Here is a 19,472-nt window from a genome sequence, read left to right on the forward strand (position 1 = left end):
TTACACTTTGATGCTTTTAATAAGTGACAGCAATGACATGGATTTACTGCATAATTGGATGGTTTTCTTTTGTGCGTTTTTCATATCCCTTGTAGGTACAAAAATAAAATTCACAGCAACATACTTCAGGAGACTTTGAGAATTTACACGCTTTTAAAATGAATGTTTATTGGGAGTTTATTAAAGGATAATTAATATGAGTCAATTTGTCAGTCATTATTTATTGAGTAACAACTATGTAATCAGCAAGTATATAAAATACAAAAGCCATACCCCTCCCTATAAAATTCCATTAATTTGAATGGGAAAATGTAACATATAAAACACTATAAGTATGAATGCTAAATTATGTAGCACTGAAATTCTAAAGTAACTCTGAAAAGGGAAAGATCAGTATGGGTTAGATTAGTCAGAGTTTTATGAATGAAGTGGGTTTTATATTAATTGTTATTGTTGGTGTTGTTAGATGCTGTTGAATTGACTCTGACGCATAGTGACGTTATGCACAACTAAATAAAACACTACACAGCCCTGCGCTGTCCTCACAATCATTGTTAAGCTTGAGCCATTGCTGCTGCCTCTGTATCTTTTCATTCCGTTGGGGGGTCTTCCTCTTTTTCATTGATCCTCCACTTTACCAAGCATGAGGTCCTTCTCTAGGGACTGGTCCCTCCTGATAAGATGTCCAAAGTATGAGAGATGACCACTCGCCATCCTGGCCTCTAAGCAGCATTCTGGCTATACTTCTTCCAATACAGATTTGTTTCTTCTGCTGGCGGTCCATGATGTTGATGGTGTTGTGCCGTGGAGTTGGTTGCAACTCACAGCAACCCTGTATCGGGTTTCTGAGGCTCTAAATCTTTATGGGAGCAGAAAGCCTCAGCTTTCTCCTGCAAAACAGCTTGTAGTTTTGGACTCCTGACCTTGAGGTTAGCAGCCTGACTCATAACCACTACACTACCAGAGCTCCTTCTAGCAATCCATGGTACTATTGACAATTTTATTTGTTTGTTCACAGTCATTGAGTCAGTTTTGACTCATAGCTATCCTCAGCCCTAGTGTGGTGCCGTAGAATAAGCTTTTGATCTCAAGGTCAGTTTGAACTGTAAGGTTGGTGGTTCAAACTCACCAGCTGCTCGGAAACCCTATACAGGGTCACTATGAGTTAGAACCAATTCAACAGCACTTAACAAAGAATTTCCTAGGAACACCTAGTGGATTTGAGCCTCCGATCATTGTTTACCCTAAAATGCCACACCAGGACTCCATTTATATTAAAAGTAATAACAAAACAAAACAAAAATCCAATATTTGTTGAGCTTTTTCTTTGTGTTACCACTGCCCTAAGCATGTTGTATGTGCTACTCAGCTCAAGCTAAGAATGGTTAAGTAATACTTATAACAAGCAGGAAGAAGTAGAGTCAGAATTTTCGCTGAGGTGGTCTGCTTCCAGAGCTCACCTCTCGTAAGAGTGGGAATCGGGCTAAGTATGTTGAAGGCATTCCAGGTGGGAGGATTAGTAATGAGTTTTGGAAAGAGTGATATTTTTACATTCCCAAAATTTTGTGTGCGATTTTAATATTATTCAATGTTGTTGCTGTTAAGTGCCATCAAGTCGGTTCTGACCCATATCAACCCTGTATAGGGTTTCTGAGGAGCATCTGGTGCATTTGGACCACCGACCTTGCAGTTCAATTGGCTTTGCAATCTGGCGCATTAACCCACAGCACCACACCAGGACTCCAGGAGTAGTCATGAATTCTTAAAAGTGAACTAACTTGTTCCATATATGTGATTTTTAATATTATATGATGAGTTGGGTTTGTTCTCCATGTTGTATCTATAATTGAAGGGACACAGGTAGGCGAGTGGTTAAGCGCTCAGCTGCTAGCTGAAATATCAGAGGTTCAAAGCCACCAGCCACTCAAAAGGAGAAAAGTGTGGTGGTCTGCTTCTATAAAGATCGATAGTCTTGGAAAGTCTACAGGGCAATTGTCCTGTAGGACCACTATGAGGGAAAATAGACTCCACTCACACAACAACATGCCTATAATTGTAGCACAAGTCAGTGAAAAAGTCTTGATTCCTTATGAGAGTAATTTCTCTTTTTTTTTAGAGATTAATTTTTCTTATATTCTGTTTTCTAGAAGTAGATCTGCTACATGAAGTAAGATGTTTTTGAGTTAACTTGTGTCAAAGATGCAATATCTGTACGATGAGCACTAATAAAATACTAGCACACTCTGAGCACAGAGATAAAGAGAAATGAGCATGTTTAGCAGCACTTTCTTTACTGTGCGTTTGTCAATAGGATGATCAAGTGAAACATCTACTCTCTTGTAATGAAGTTCCTAATGTTTTTATCTGACAGCATCAGACCATCAGTGCCATATTACAAGATATAGAAGAAAAGCAAGAAAGTTTATTAGCATTTGAAATAAGGACCCCTGAAGATACAGGTAAACATTGACTCATGCTCAGGTTTGATGATTTCAGACACAGAAGGTCATGCTAGCTCGCCTTCTTAAGATGCACGTTTATTTCAACTCACAATGGCTGAAAGAGTAGTTCTTTTTAATGCAAGAGTCTTTGTAGTGACCAGTAATGATCATTGAAAGTCAGTGATGCAAACACAAACCAGTAGTTTGAATGTTGATAAAGATACCTTATACATGCAAGGTGTGGCAAGAGTAATTTAAGAGACACTCAGATCCATGATCAGAAATAAACCTACTGGTGATAAAGTGAGACAAGGATGTGACAAAAAGCATAAGATAGTACCTAGAGATGAGATTATGTTACACCTTGGTATCTCAGCTTCACTCAGCTTTGGTAATCTTTAAAAACAGATCCAAAGAACAATGTGCAGTTATGACATAAGTAGAGAAAATTCTCAAACTTATCAGATGAGAAGATATACCAGGCGGATTTCTTAATGCATAGATATCTTCCTGTTTGTCAGACACTAATGTTTCAGTATTGTTGTTGTTGTTAAGTGCCGTGGAGTCGGTTCTGACTCATAGCGACCCTGTACAGGGTTTCCTAAGCTGTATATCTTTATGGGAGCAGAACGCCTCATCTTTCTCCCGAGGAACAGCTGACCTCGCGGTTCGCAGCCCTATTTGTAACCACTACGCTACCAGAGCTCCTTAATGTTTCAGTATAGTAAAAGATATTTTAATCTCTGACCTAGTAATTTTAATCTCTCAAAACTCTTAACTTCTCAGCGAGTATTTTCAAATTCTTCATGACAAAACAGCTGTATTGTCATGAGTTGAGATTTACAAGGTGGAAAGTAGGTCTCGGTAAATGCACATTTGAATTTTAGAAATTAGATAAAATTAAGTAATCTAAACTACTTTATCAATCTTTTGTATAGTAGGATGCAGCTGTTTTATCTTTTGCCCTCATGTCAGCTCCAATTCAAGGCAACTCCACACACTCTAGGAAGAGAAGTTTCTGGTCCTGCGCCATCATTACAATCTTCAGTGTGACCAAGTCCAGTGTTGTGGCCACTGTGCATCGTGAGAGCCTTCCAAGCCGAGGGGCTCATCTTTTAGCACTACGTAACACAATGTTCTATTGTGGTCCATAGGATTTTCACTGGCTAATTTTCCAAAAGTAGATTGCTAGACTTGTCTTCTATGTCTGTCTTCATCGTCTAGAAGTGCCACCTAAACCTGTCCACCATGGGTGACTGCTGCAGTAGTATGTCAACTACAAGTCACCACAGTACAACCAACTGACAGACCATGTTTGTATAGCCTGTTCAAGAATCATTTCCTTTTAAATTATATCCATTCTACTTTTTAATTTTGGCTTAACATATAGTACATACTATGTTTTGAGGATATAAAACAATTCATACCTTCGAACAACTATGTACAGTTAGTATATTTCATTTACTGTTTATAATACTGGGGGAGTCAGTTTGACCCACAAGGTTGGTGGTTCAAACTCACTGTCCACTCCTTAGAAAACCATTACGGAGTAACTGAGGTGGAACCGACTTGACAGCACTTAACAACAACATTTTTAATACCTTGTGCATATGAGCTGTTTTTTCCAAGGTTATAATGTTTTTCATTATAAAAGATGCATTCTAGATACACTTCAAAAAACATAAAGGAGAAAATATGCTAAAATTATCTATTGTCCCACTCCAATATTTTGGTGTATTCATTCCCGGGCCTTTTTCTTTTGTTGGATGCACTTTTTTTTTAAGGACGCAGCTACACAATTATACCTCAGACCTGTATAAAATATGGTTTGATCATGCTAGATATTCTAGTTTTGCATTTTTCCCCCATGGCCACTATTCTTACTGGTTCCATATTATTCAATCATGTTCCATAGTTCATCTCATTTTTCTCCTTTTGTTGATCATTTAGATTATATCTAAGTTTTTGCCATTGTACTACAACATATAGCTTTTTCTTATCTTCTTAGTAAAGTGTATAGATTATCTTCTTAGGAAAGTTTAATAGAAGTAGAATTATTATATTAGAATATATAAACGTTTTTAAGTCTACTAACTCATATTGATAAATTGGTTTTCCAAAGTATTATATAGGAGTCCTGGTGTGGCACTGTGGGTTAATGCACAATGCACTGGACTGCAAAGTAGCTCTGAACCACATGGTTGGTGGTTCAGGCTCACCAGCTACTCCTTAAAAACCCTATACAAGGCCACTCTGGGTCAGAACTGACTAGACAGCACTTAGCTCAACAATTAAGTATTATATACCAGTTTCCCAACTCACCATCATATTTTAGTGTTTGTTTTCCCTTACACTTCTGGTAGCATCAGTATTTCCATTTAAAATAACTACTAATTTAACAAGAAAAAATGTGCCTTACATTTTCATTTGCCTTATTATTGTGAGAGTTTGAGTTTCAATAGTTTTAATTCCTATTTTGTTAATTGACTGTGCTGTGGAGTTGGTTCTGTCTCCTAGCGACCCTGTATAGGGTGTCTGAGGCTGGAAATCTTTACAAGAGCAGAAAGCCTTGTCTTGCTTCCATGGAACGGCTGTAGTTTTGAACTGCTGACCTTAACAGCCTGAGGTTAACATCCCGACTTGTAACCAAGATGCTACCAGAGCTCCTTTGTTGTAGTATAGGAAAAAAACAAAGGGAATCTCATGCTCCCTTCATTTTTGTATATTAATTGATTGTCTCACTGACCCTTGAAGGAAGGAGAGAGGTAAGACATGGGACCTGAGGGTTCTTGGCTGGTAACTGACTGTGGTTGGTTCTGCTGCTCTCTGGCAGATGTTTACATTAAACTGAAAACTGTTCTCTGAGGCTCTTCTGAAACTTTACATGGGCTGCAAGTGTGGAGCTCCTATGATCTGAGCAGTGCATAGTCCCCTGTCCTGGGACCCGCATTGTGAGCTCTGAGCATTTTTGTAGTTTTGTTTTGGGTGGTTCATCCTACACAGACTGCTACCTTCTAAGCAGGATCACAGGGCAGGCTCCACCAACATCCTCTACATTTTTGACCCACTGTTAGTTCCCAGCATAGCAGCCACTTTCTCTCTGTGGAAGCATCCTGCTTTCAGGATCTCTACCTCTAGATATCCAGGAAATGCGTCAGATGCCAGTCCATTATCACCTCAACTGAAATTTAGTCTCTCAACAACTGCTCCCTTGAGAAACTGTCCCCCATCAGGGGTGGACATATAGGAGAGATGCTCCCTCACACCTCACACCTTAGTCTTTTTTGTGTAGCATGGAGATTCTCACCCAGTTAAACAAAAGCTCTCTAAAGAATTTTCTTTTTGAATTCAGTCCCTTCCACATTGTCTAGCTGAGGAATCCAAGAGAAATACATCTCATTTTATATGTTTTTTGTAAACTTTCCTAACAGAAGACTTGTATTCCCTTTGGTATCAGATGTCTCTAGTACCTCAACTGAATTGAGGCAAAGATTACCATTTAAAACATTTTATATATTTTGTCTAAGTAGATTTAACTCTATAATTCATCTGAAAATTCCTTTTTGTATATGGTATCAGTATCGAATCGGATTCCCTCCCCCCCCCCATTTGCTAACCCTCATTCGTCACCCTCTGTCATTTTCTTGTGCTGTAGTGGATTGTGTGTTGCCAGAAGCTATATCACCAGTATTTCAAATGCCCCCAGTGGACAGGTTTCAACAGAGCTTCCAGATTAAGACAAAATAGGAAGAACAGCGTGGTAATCTACCACTGAAAATTAACCAATGAAAACGCTATGGATCACAATAGAATATTGTCCAATATAGTGCTCAAAGATGAGCCTTGCAGGTTCAAAGACACTCAAAATGGACCGTGGCTACAACAATGGACTTGTATTCCTACATGAAGATGCTTTAGGACCAGGCGACATGGTATTCTGTTGTTTGTGGGGTGACCAGGATTCAAAGCCAATTCAACAGCAACTAACAGCAGACCCACCTCTGTTTGTTGAATAATTTCTCCCTTCCTCATTGTTTTGAAATACCTTATTATCATATATCATATTGTTACACACATGAGGGCAGCTTCTAGATTTTCTTTAAGGTGCTATACATTAATTTTTTTCTTACAAATAAGCTTATAGGATCAAGTTATCTGTAAAAACATATCCTTTCTTATGGAAATTCATGTTGTTGTTGTTGTCAAGTGCTGTCGAGTTGGTTCCGATACATAACGACCCTGTGCAGAGTTTCCGAGGAGCTGCTGGTGAGTTTGAACCACCGATCTTGTGGTTCAAACCGACCTTGTGGTCCAGTACTTACCCTACAGTGCCACACCAGGACTCCATAGAAATACACAGTATTTTAAATCACTGTGATATCTTGATTTTAGCCATGGCTTGAAATTCTGTTAGAAAACCCAATTTGACATGGCATATAGGTAATTTAAGTGTGATAATTTAGAAAACAATTATAATATAGAATGAGTTACATATTAATTTGTTAAATTGTCAATTTTGTGGAACAGATTTATATATAAATTTATTAATGGTCATACATATCGCTCCCCTTTGTTAGACTATACATTATATTGTAAAACCAATACTTTTTGTAGAATTACAGAGAAAAAAACTACTCTGGGCACACAGACTCTTTAATTATCAAATCATTTGTCTAATTTGCAAAGGGAAGCTTAGAACTAATGCCAACTAAGCCAACAGTAAAATGAACAGTAAGAAATTTAAAGAAAATGTGTTCATCTAAGCCTTTCAAGTTTCCTACTTAAGGCTCTGGATTTGGACATAATCCACAGGACTGTGTATAAATCCTGTTGATTTGTGATGAGGGGAATGTCATGATAACACGTCTTTGGAATATATGGAAGAAAGTAGGAGAAGTGTCATTATTACAGTAGAAATTTTACAAAATCTGTAAGTGACCTGAGATATAATGTAGTTCTATCTATGTGAGAATCTATCCCAAGCAGGTGGCATGGTGAGACCACAGCATGAGTTGGGGCTCCAAGCCTCTGGCAACATGCTCCATTATCCCTGCTGACTTCACTTACGAAACATGTTTTCAAGTTGGTGACCTCAGGACACTGAGCCCCAAAGTAGGACTCTTCTGACCATATAACACTGCTTATACGCCCATTGGGACTTTGGCCAGTGAAGCTCTTATAGCTTTAGTAACCAGATGTCCTGAGCTCATTTCAACAGATGGGACATTCTCAAGGCTACACCAGTGAAATACTCTTCAACTAAAGGTTGCTCGTTTCACTTTTTAAATGGACTCATGGAACACGCAAATTAAGCAACAAACATTTGTGCGACCACTTGCACTGGAGAAGTCAGGAACATAGAGACAAGCTCAGAGTCTGGTGGGAGAGGCAAAAACAAGGGCTAGTCAATAAATGCGTATCTAACTTTGTTTTTAATAGATGCATAGTTCCCCATAGTGTGCCAGTACTTAGTCACATACTTCTCTACTGAGAAGCAATCATACTGCTGCCAGTTAAATCAGTTCGTTTTGTTTATTTGAAATACCTGCTAGTTTCTGCTGTGTAACTAACCACTCCAAAATGTAGTTGCTAAAACAGCAATAGGTGGCACAGTGGGTTACACAAGGCTGTTTGAATCCACCAGTGGTAGGGATCCACCAGCTGCTCTGTGGAAGAAAGATGAGGCTTTCTGCTCCCGTGAAGATTTACAGCCTTGGAAACCGTATAGAGTCACTATGAGTCAGAACTGACTCTACATCACTTAACATCAATAACATCCAAATGTTAAGTTCAAAGAATAAGAATGGATAGCATGATTCTAATTTTTAAATACATATAAATAAGAAGCCCTGGTGGTGGTGTGGTTTGAGCATTGGGCAGCTAACCTCAAGGTTTGTGGTTCAAACCCACCAGCCACATGTATGGAGTAAGATGAGACAGTCTCAGAAACCCCATTACAGGGTTGCTATGAGTTGGAGCTGAATCAGTGACAGTGGGTTTGGTTTTTAGTTTGAATATAGCCAGATTCAGAAGAGGCCGTGGAATGAGGGATATCATTGCTGATGTCCAATGGATCTTGGCTGAAAGCAGAGAATACCAGAAAGCTGTTTACTTGTGCTTTCGATTGTGTAGATCATGACAAGATATGGACAACATTGCAAAATAAGAGTATTCCAGAATACTTAATTGTGCTTATGAGAAATCTGTACATTAACAAAGAAGCAGTTGATCAAACAGAACTTAGGAACATTTAATGTTTTTAAATTAAGAAAGGTGTGCAACAGGTTGTATTCTTTCACCATGCTTGTTCAACCTGTGTGCTGAGCAAATAATCTGAGAAGCTGGGTTCTATGAAGAAAAACATAGCATCAGGATTGGAGGAAGACTCATGAACAACCTGTGAAATGCAGATGATACAACCTTGCTTGCTGAAAGTGAAGAGGACTTAAAATACTTACTGATGAAGATCAAAGAGCATAGCCTTACATTAAGATTGCATCTTAATGTAAAGAAAACAAAAATCCTCACCACTGGACCAAAAAACAACATTCTTATCAACAGAGAAAAGATAGAAGTTTTCAAGGACTTCATTCTTCTTGAATCAACCATCAACACTCATGGAAGCAACAGTCAAGAAATCAAATGACGTATTGCATTAGGCAAACCTGCTGCACAAGACCTTTTTAAAGTGTTGAAGAGCAAAGATGTCAGCTTGAGGACTAAGGTGCGCCTGAGCCAAGCCATGGTATTTTCAATAAGCTCATATGGATGCAAAAGCTGGACAATGAATAAGGAAGACCGTAGAAGAATTGATGCCTTTGAGTTGTGTTGGAGGAGAATATTGAAAGTGCCATGAGCTGCCAAAAGAACCAACAGATCTGTGTTGGAAGATGTGCAGCCAGAGTGCTCCTTGGAGGCCAGGATGGCCAAACTTAGTCTCTTATACTTCGGTCATTTTGTCAGGAGGGACCAGTCACTGGAGAAGAATCTCATGTTTGGTAAGGTGGTGGGTCAGAGAAAAAGAGGAAGACCCCAGTGAGATGGATTGACCAAGTAGCAGCATCAATGGGCTCAAGCGTGGCAACAATTGTGAGGTTGGCCCAGGACCGGGCAGTGTTTCGTTCTGTTGTGCATAGGGTCAGTATGTGTCGGTACCAACATGATGGCACCTAACAACAATAACAACAACAACCAACAACATAGTATAAATATGTAGAACAAAATTTATACACATACCCTAAATTATTGGAGTCCTGGTGTAGTGCTAACATCAGTCTTCTCTGTGTAAAAATAAAATAGAAGAAAACCAGGGAGATGAGTGGGGTGTTCTTATACCTTTTTTTTTTAACATTCATATTTGATTTTTTTATAGTGATAATATATTCCTTTTGCATTTTAAAAGGTAAATAATTTTAACTGAAAAAAACATTTCTTTTCCTTTACTAAGTACATTTCACAGATACAAAAACTGACCATAAATTTGTCCAAGTTCACAAAGCTTATGATGGGGCAACAGGAGCAGAACTGAGGCTTGCCTGCTTTTGATACTGTGGTCTTACCAATTTACCTCAGTACCCTTCCATAGGGTGGCATAATTAAATAATTTTTACTTATTTTGAGGGGCCATTAATATTAGGAAAGAGGGTATGAAAGAAGGGTATTTTAAAATAAACAGTAGGGCAAATTCCTGTGTGACAAAATTTGCCATTTGCTGTCTTTCAGTGTAACTAACTTGACTTTACAACCATATTTCTAGAACAATACATTGAAAAAATGTTACAGATCAAAGAAGTGATGGATGGTGTGCTTACCAAACAGAAGGCAGAAAGGGATGATCTGGCTAAGAAATACAGGTGAGTAGGAAAAAAAACTATTAAGAGTGCTTAAAAGAGTTTTTTAGAATTTATCCATGAGTTAAGCCTAAGCTTCTTAAGAATACAAATGTTCCTTAGAACTATATAATAAGTCATAGAATCTTTTCATCGCCCTGGAGAACTATATATACCGTAAAGGTATTTTTCTATCTTATTACCTGAAATATTCAGGGGAACAAATCAAAAATTAAAAAATATATTTGAAGTGTCTCTAGCCAAGAATTTTATGAAAGCCTGTGGTCGTGATCTCATCATCACATTGCTATCCTTGGTAAACTCCAATTCTCTACATTAGAAAAAAATTATTCTTGCTGTCACAAATGTTACCCTTGTAAACAGTTGACTTACCATATATATTTGTGTTTCTGTGTACTCTCAGTGACCTTAAGGAATTTTATTCTGATTATATTAGTCACATGCCTCTTCTTACCTTTTTGTTGTTGTTGTTAAGAAGGATGTTTTGTGTCTTTTTCATGTTTGGGTATTATTTTTTATTTGTTTTTCTTATAAACTTCACTATATATATATATATACACATATATATACATATATATATATACATACATATATATATATCACATATTCTTTATTTATATATTTTATCTTTCTAAATATTTCCTTTAGTTTCTCATCATTTAATCATTTGACATCTATCACATATTCAATTTTTTTAACTTATTTTAAAATCAGTTTCTATTTTTAATTCTACCATCTTCTATCCTGAGTTTGTCTTTATCTCTAATGAATCAGTATTGTACATTCCTTTTTATTTCCAAACTTATTTTTCTGTCAGTATGAAGCAACTGAGCTCATGTGACCTACAAATGGGTAATTGACTAGAAGATTTGTTTTATTAGCTTCAATTTTCCTTAGTGTCCTTTTGCTAACAATGTACTTAGAATTTGGGAAATTCCTGATCAATAGGGGTTTCAAACATGAATAAATCCTTATTAATATTGCTATAAGACTTCAAATCTTCTAATGAGAATCTAAAAAGAGCCCCTTTGCTATTTTTTGAGCTTTTTATTTTGCATAGTTTAAAAATATGATGGTATTTTAAAAATTATTTTTCTTCTCTTCCCAGATACTTGCATTTCATACTATTAGGTGTGTGTTAATCTGATTTCTTCTTCTTGGTGCTTCTTCTATTTTTATATCTTTTGTATTCCATCTGCTGGGAGTTAAGTACCAACAACCCAAAACCATGATAGAAAAAGCAAGGGTGTGGCACTGTAGGATAAGTACTGAACTGCCAACTGTAAAGTCGGCAGTTGAAACACACCCGTCTCTCCTCAGAAACACTATACAGGGTTACTGTGAGTTGGAACCAACTTGATCACACTCAAGAACGAGAAGGACCCACTTGGCGTCCCTGAGGCCATTTTAGGGAATCTGTGAAGTAAAAATCAAGAAGCCCTGTGGTGTAGTGGTTTAGTGGCTGACTACTAGCTGAGAGGATAGAGTTTGGAACCTGCCGGCTACTCTGTGGGAGAAAAAATTTACAGCTTCAGAATCAACTCCAAAGTCGTGCGTCTGGTTTTGGTTGAAGTCAAAGTTTTATAGTAATTTAAACAAATAAATCAGGGCCATTGAGTCATTCTGACTGACTCAGAGCAACCTTATAGTACAGAGTAGACATGTATATCTTCTTGGAAGTAGATTGCCACGTCTTTGTCTGTCAGCGTGGCTGGTAGGTTCAGTAACAGCCAGTCTTTTGGTTAGCAGCCGATCATTGTAACCACTGCTCCACCAGAGCTCCTTTATTCTTACAGCAATTCTAATACACTATTTGCAGGCTCCACACAAGTCCTCAGGATCTTTGCATTGTAGATCTTTGCTTTTATTCTCTCATGAGTGTACAGTGGAATTTTCCAGAGGCCACATGGCATGACGATATCTCTCATGACAAATAGAATGTGTGATTGTGTATTCTTGTGTTGTAAGAATACAAAATGTCTAAGTTTTTATTTCTGAAACAATCCATATTGAGATACATAACACACATAAACTAAAGCTCTTTGAGATCCCAGTAATTTTTAACAGTGTAACAGGGTCCTGAGAACAAAAAGTTTAAGAACTGCTGGTTACAGAGTGGCCAGTATCCTGAAGGTCACTGAGGGACGGGTGGGCATAACCAAGTGACAAAGGTGTGTGAGGGCCATGTGAACCATTTCCTCCCCACCCCTAGTAGCCCCTGGAGATTTGAATTCAGAGAGGCACACAGGATACTGTTTGTCTAGGTAAGGCTCCTAGACTTCAGAGTGTCTCTGTATGGGGCAAAGTACAATAAAGAGTAATTAGTTGGTGAACTGACATGTCTCAAGCCTAGCTGAGGTAGGGTTATTCACAAAACCATTCTGCTTCTTGGACGCAGAAACGATGACGCGAAGAGATGGAGCGGCTGAGGACTCTAGACTCAAGGAGGGAGAGGGGTTGTGTGCTGGTGGTCGGGGGGCTGGCATGCAGCGTATACTACTCTTTGATTGTTTGAATGGTTGATTATATATTCCTTATATTCCTGAGTGCTTTGGTGTACATTAAAAAAAAAAAAGGAATTGGAAGCAAATGCTGTTGAATGATGATGCATGGAGGGGATTGAAATCATTGCAATGAAATTAAATACAATAGGGTGAATGTAAAGCTAATGCTCTCCCATGTAAACTGTCACTCAATTCACAATAGAAACTTATAAAACAAAACCATCCCACTTCTATGTGGCTAAGGGAACCTGAGTGGAACTTACTCACAAATTTTACTTCCTGAGACACCTTCCCACTAAGTAAGCAGAATGTTCCTCCTTAGTCACCTGTTGCTACCTTTCAACTAAAGGATCACTGGATAACTAGACAGATGACCCAACTTTTATTTTTTTTAGGGTTGACTCACAACTGATAATGATACAGTGCTATTTTTGGATCATCAGCACTGTTGGTGTTAACTGCCGTCAAATCGGTTCCATCTCATAGCGACCCTGTGTAGGATTTTCTAGGAGCAGCTAGTGACTTTCAACAGTCCACCTTGCAGTTCAAACTGACCTTGAGGTCCAGTGCATTATCCTGCAGCACCACACCAGGATTCCTTCTAAAAAATGCAAACCCACTCACCTTAACTTGTTGTTAAAGGCCGTTGGGTCAACCCTGAACTCACAGTGACCCTGTATAGGATTTCCAAGGAGCAGCTGGTGGGTTTGAACCACAGTTCTTGAGGTTAGCAGTCCAGCCACACCGGGACTCCATAAATACCCTGTTGTTGTTAAGTGCCATCAAATCGGTTCTGATTTATAGTGGCTTGTGGGTTTGAACTGCTGACCTTGCTGTTAGCAGTCCAGTATCCTTCAGCACCACACCAAGACCAAATGTAATTGGCTTGATTAAATTAATCAGCTCAATTTCCTTTCAAAGGAAATACATTGCAAAGATAGACATTTGTGTACCTTTACATTTAAATTGAGCTGATCAATTTAATCAAGCTAATTACATTAAAAATTAAAACAGGTAATATCTGGAACACCTAAATGACTACTTAAAACTAAGTTTTCTCCTGTTTTTGCTTTTTTCCCTCTCTCTTTGTATTTCTTCTTGTAGGGTATCCAGAGAGTCATTTAAGCATGGAGCTTTGAGAGAACAACTGGCCGACCTGGCCATAAGACAGAAGAGTCTATTAGTTGTGGCAAAAAAACAGAAACAGATAAGCCTGAAAATCCAAGACTATAAGAATGCCACATCATTTTCTGGATTGAGCATGAGGAAGTTGCCATGTAGCTCAGAAGCCTCCAACAAAAAGGATAGCCAAAGACTTAGCAGTCTGGAAAAATCAGAACATCCCCAATCAGGTTCACTCTACCCTGCCAGCCTCGTTTGTGGAAACACACAGGAAGCAGAGTTGTCTCAGCAAACTTGGAACGATGGCCAAAATACCACCTTTTGCCTAAATTCGGAGGTGGCGAGAAGGGGAGAAGTATCTGGAAACGAACTGAATTCTAACCAAAATGTCACTGACTGCACCTCAGATGGGTTATCAAAATCTAGTAATTTAAATGGCACTGAGAAGATGAAATCACCATCACAGCCTGTTGCTTTTATCACTCAAGCAGATTATACACAAAAAGGAAATGATCTTGCAAAAACTACAGCCAAAGACTGTGAATGCAGCAACCCTTCCACCGTTACTGGCACATTAAATGCTTCAGAAATCACAAGTGTACTTGCCCAAAAGGACGCCCATCCGTCAACTATGACTTGTGACCAAGCGCATCCCAATAACGATCCCAAAAGAGGGAAGAAGAACACAGCTTCTGAGCAACCTCCTAGAGCAGCATCAGTGCCCCTGGGACAGCAGAGAATTGCTATCTTCAGCAGTGGTTCGGTGCCTCCAGTGAAAACGAATCTTAAAACATCAGCTTTTACTGTTCCATGTGCAAGTGACAGTCAGATCACCACCTCGGAGTCTGGCCATCAACATTCTATGAAAAAACCATTAAACTACAATACTGCTCCAAAAAAGAAATGTATGCAGATAAAGGATCTGATATTACTAGGAAAACTTAATCCTGGAAATAACATTCTGGAATTCAAAACACAGGTATTGTACTTAATTTTCCTATAAAACCATGTGAATTTTAGAAATGAATCAGAGTTACTGTGTGATTAGAGAAATGGGCCTTTCTGAATGAAGCCCCACTACCATTGTTCTCTCAGCAAGTGAGATCGTGCTTCAGAATGGAATTACACCTATACTTACCAACTATTTTGTTATCTGATGTTTCCCATTCATGACAGTAGTAGAACACCTATTATCTATTTTGCAATTAATAGCATATGTCTGGCAGTAATAAACACCAAGGTACTTGGCCAGAGAAAAGTTGACTGTCATGGTTAAGGTAATGTGTCAACTTAGCTGGACCATGATTCTCAATGGTTTGGTAGTTAGGTAATGATGTAATTTAGCAGCCATATAATGTTTTACTCCTCCGTTTTGTAATATGGTATGGTCATCTTCCATTTTCACATAAAGCCAATTTTCACATAGGAAATTGAAACTGATCTTTGGAAACTAACCATGTCGGTAAGTGAGGAGAGGGAGAGTCAATTTTATTGCAGAAGGAAGGATTTTAAAAACACCTTATTAGAATATATTGGAGGTCTTTTTGGTTCTAAACCTTTGGGAACTGCCAATGTGTACCTTATGCATCTTCTAATAAAGGGATAAGTACAAGTTTATCTTCCATAGCTTAATTTAGAACCAAGAAGTCATTTGGAAATTGGCTAACTCTAACTCAATTAAAACTACCAAGTTTGTATAGAAGTAGAGTAGGGGAAAAAAGTTTTGCTAGAAATGCATACAAAGTCTGCATCTCCCTTTTCCTTGTATTTCGCTTTTTTATTCAGAGTCACAAAGACTGCAGACTTTGAATGCTTCTTTGCTTTATGAGCTATACAACAGAAATCAATCCAGCTCAACTGTAATTTGATCTGTATGACCCTTGTGTCCATTTCTGGAGTAGAAGGCTTTCCTTGATTCAGAAAGCATCAAGTTGTCTCTGACTCAGCCATGCCATGTGTGTCGGAGTAAAACTGTTCTCCATAGGGTTTACAAAGACTAAATTTTTCAAAAGTAGATTTTTAGGCCTTTCTTTCAAGGCATTAAAAATTTTAGTCACAAAGGAACCTCAGTGGGGTTGTGGGCTAGGCATTAGGCTAACTGCAAGTTTGGCAGTTCAAATCCATCAGCCGCTCCTTGGGAGAAAGATGAAGTTGTCTGTTCCGTTAAACATTTATGGTCTTAGAAACCCTATGTGTAGCACTATAAGATAAAGCCCTGAACTGCAAGATTGATTTGAACCAGAGGTTAGCCGTTCAAGTCTACCAGCCATTCCTTGGAAACCCTATGATGTTGTTGTTAAGTGCCTTCGAATCAGATTTTTTGACATATAGAGACCCTGTATAGGGTATCCGAGGGGTGACTGGTGAACTTGAGCTGCCAACTTTGCAGTTCAAACTGACTTTTCAGTCCAGTGCGTTAACACACAGTGTCACACCAGGACTCCTAGAAGCCCTATATCGGGTGGCTATGAGTCAGAACAGGCTCAACAGCACTTAACAACAACAACAGCAACAACAAACTCTATGTAGGATTTCTATGAGTAGGATTCAGTGGCAGTGGGGTTGGGGTTTTAAATTAATTACATTAGCTCAAATTTTGACACTTAAGGTTACTTTTCCAGGTCAGCTATAGTAATTTTCATATTTTAGCTATTTTTTCTTCCTATAGCAGCCTTTTAAAAGCTTTAATTAATGTAATACACTGCATATATTTGAAGTGTGCAATTTGATAAAGTTCTTACATATGTATATACCTTTCATTTCATGCTCACAAAAAAGATAATGAGCATGTCCATCAACCCAAAAAGTTTCTTTGTGCCGTTGTATACTTTCTTTACTCCTCTTTCTTTCCCTATTGATTCGCAAACAATTTCTGATGTGCTTTCTCTCCCTGTGCTTTGGTTTGCATTTCTGAAAGTTTTGTATCAGTGGAATTATACCCTATGTACTCTTTCTTTTCTTTCTTTCCTTCCTTCCTTCCTTCCTTCCTTCCTTCCTTCCTTCCTTTCCTTCCTTTCCTTCCTTTCTTTTCTTTCCTTCCTGAGGGTCTGGCTTCTTTCTTTCAGAATAATTATTATGAGATTCATCTTTGTTTTAGCGTATATCAGTGTTTTGTTCCCCTCTTTATTACTAAGTCCAGTGTATATATATGCCACAGTTTATCAAGTAATCCTGATAAACATTTGAGTTGTTTCCAGTTGTAGGTTACTACAAATAAAAAACCACTGTGAACATTGATGTACAAGTCTTAGTATGATGTAGACTTCATTTCTTTTGTATAAATACATAGGAATGAAGGGACTGAATCATATGGGAGGTTTACATCTAACTCTTTTAGAAATTGCCCATCTGTTTCTATAGTGTTTGCATCACTTGATATTCTTAACAACAGTGTACAAGAGTTCTATTCCTCCATAGCTTCGTCAACACTTGGGATGATCAGCCTTTTTAATTTTAGCCATGCTAGCATGTGTACATCATTATGGTTTCTCATTGTGGTTTTAATTTGCATTTCTGTAATGATTAAATATGTTCAGCATCTTTATATGTGTTTATTTGCCACCTGTATCAAAGTGTCTATTGAAGTCTCCTGCCTGTTTTTTATTGGTAGCTTTCTTATTATTGAGTTTTGAAAGCTCATTATACTAAACACAGACAAGTAAAATGTAAACTTTATTTTTGTCTTATCTTTTACTTCAGGAGAAGACCCACAAAGCCAGTGTTTTATTGTGTGGTAAAATTAAGGTAGAAAATGGTCAGATTTATCAAAACCCAGTCAGCTGGGTCAAGGATCTGGTAGGCGGTGACATTTCTGTGACCTGGAATTACGCATGGAGTCAGGTGGGTCATTCTCAAGTTTACCTTTAACTTCATACTCAAGTGGAAGGGTACTTTTTCTTGATGATGGAGCTATTTCCTTTTTTTTTTAAAGAAAATTCCGTGATCTCCAATCTAGTCGTCCACATGTACCGCTTCTGTGCTGTCCTGTATGCTTTCTTCTGCGATTCCTAGTTGCCAGAGTTCCCCACGGGCAGAGTTGCACTGCTCACTGTGCCTCTCCTTCCTGTTCCTCCCTTAGTTTCAGAAACTTCAGTGCTCCAAATCTTCCCTTTGTCAATCCACAGTGATTTCAGATCTTTGTGACTCCACATAGAACATTTGGGACCACTGGTGTATAAAGATGGTATTAGCATTTAACACTTACTTTTCCCCTAAAGAAGAAAGGAATGGGCAAGGGGCCCGAGGCCACAGAAACTATTGTGCATTTTTATTCTTTCACCTTACTGCATCAGCAAAGTGTGTTTACGACCCAATGGCCATTCAGTTCTAGATATCCACAGCACCACTTTGGGAACAGTGTTCCAGTGACTCTCCCAGGAAAGTGTGACTCATCAGACACTACCATTGTGATTTCATGGAATGCCAGATCCCTTCTACTCTGCTAATCATCACAGCAAGTCCCACTGCACCAGCTTCCTCTACTGCTTTTTCTCCAACCCAGCTCTGCTCATCCATGCTCCTAGATCCTGATCTCAGCCTGTGTCCCCAAACTTTGCAGACTCTTAGAACTTTGTGGCAAACATTAACAGCACAGCATTTTCAGACTCGACGGCACTTAACAACAACAACAACAACTTACAGAAGAACACGTTCAGCATTTCTCAAGTTGGGAGAACTGAAAAAAAAATTCAAGTCTCAACTTTCGTTATTGAAAGATTCTCTGAGCAAATTAATGAAAGATGCAGAAAGCATCAAGAGAAGATGGAAGGAATACACAGAGTCACTGTACCAAAAGGAAATGGTTAATGTTCATGAGGTAGCATATAATCAAGAGCGAATGATACTGAAGAAGATGCATTGAAGGAATTGGCAAAGAAAAAGGCACCAGGAATTGATGGAATACAACTTGAAATCTTTCAAGAAAGTGAGGCGACATAGGAGGCACTCACTCACCTCTGCCAAGAAATTTGGAAGACAACTATCTTGCCGACTGATTGGAAGAGATCCATATTTGTACCCATTCCAAAGAGAGATGACCCAATGGAATGTGGAAATCATCGGACAATCTCATTGATATCCCACGAGAGTAAAGTTTTGCTAAAGGTAATACAGAAGCGGCTACAATTATACATTGACAGAGAACTTCCAGAGGTTCAAGCCAGATTCAGAAGAGGCCGTGGAACGAGGGATATCATTGCTGGTGTCTGGTGGATCTTGGCTGAAAGCAGAGAATATCAGAAAGAGGTTTACCTGTGCTTTATTGACTACGCAAAGTCTTTTGATTGTGTGGATGACAAGCTATGGACAACATTGTGAAGTATGAGTATTCCAGAACACTTAATTGTGCTCATGAGGATCTGTACCTGGACCAAGAAGCAGTTGTTCGAACAGAACATGGGAACACTGAATGGTTGAACATTAAAAAAGGTGTGCAACAAGGTTGTATTCTTTCACCATACTTATTCAATCTGTATGCTGAGCAAATAATCCAAGAAGCTGGGTTCTATAAAGAAAAACATGGCATCAGGATTGGAGGAAGACTCATTAACAACCTG

The 19,472-nt window shown here is 38.5% G+C and overlaps 1 protein-coding gene across 1 annotated transcript in view; it reads left to right on the plus strand.

Moving 5' to 3' along the window:
• ANKRD31 (ankyrin repeat domain 31) overlaps window positions 1-19,472 on the plus strand; it is a 220,080-nt gene that overhangs the window by 172,433 nt on the left and 28,175 nt on the right. Inside the window, 4 exon segments of the mRNA XM_006874406.1 lie at window positions 2,372-2,459; window positions 10,198-10,294; window positions 13,900-14,896; window positions 17,617-17,757. Of these exon segments, the coding sequence (XP_006874468.1) occupies window positions 2,372-2,459; window positions 10,198-10,294; window positions 13,900-14,896; window positions 17,617-17,757 (1,323 nt within the window).

The sequence above is a fragment of the Chrysochloris asiatica genome, unplaced genomic scaffold (assembly GCF_000296735.1).
Source record: "Chrysochloris asiatica unplaced genomic scaffold, ChrAsi1.0 scaffold00275, whole genome shotgun sequence".
NCBI classification, from domain to species: Eukaryota; Metazoa; Chordata; class Mammalia; order Afrosoricida; family Chrysochloridae; genus Chrysochloris; species Chrysochloris asiatica.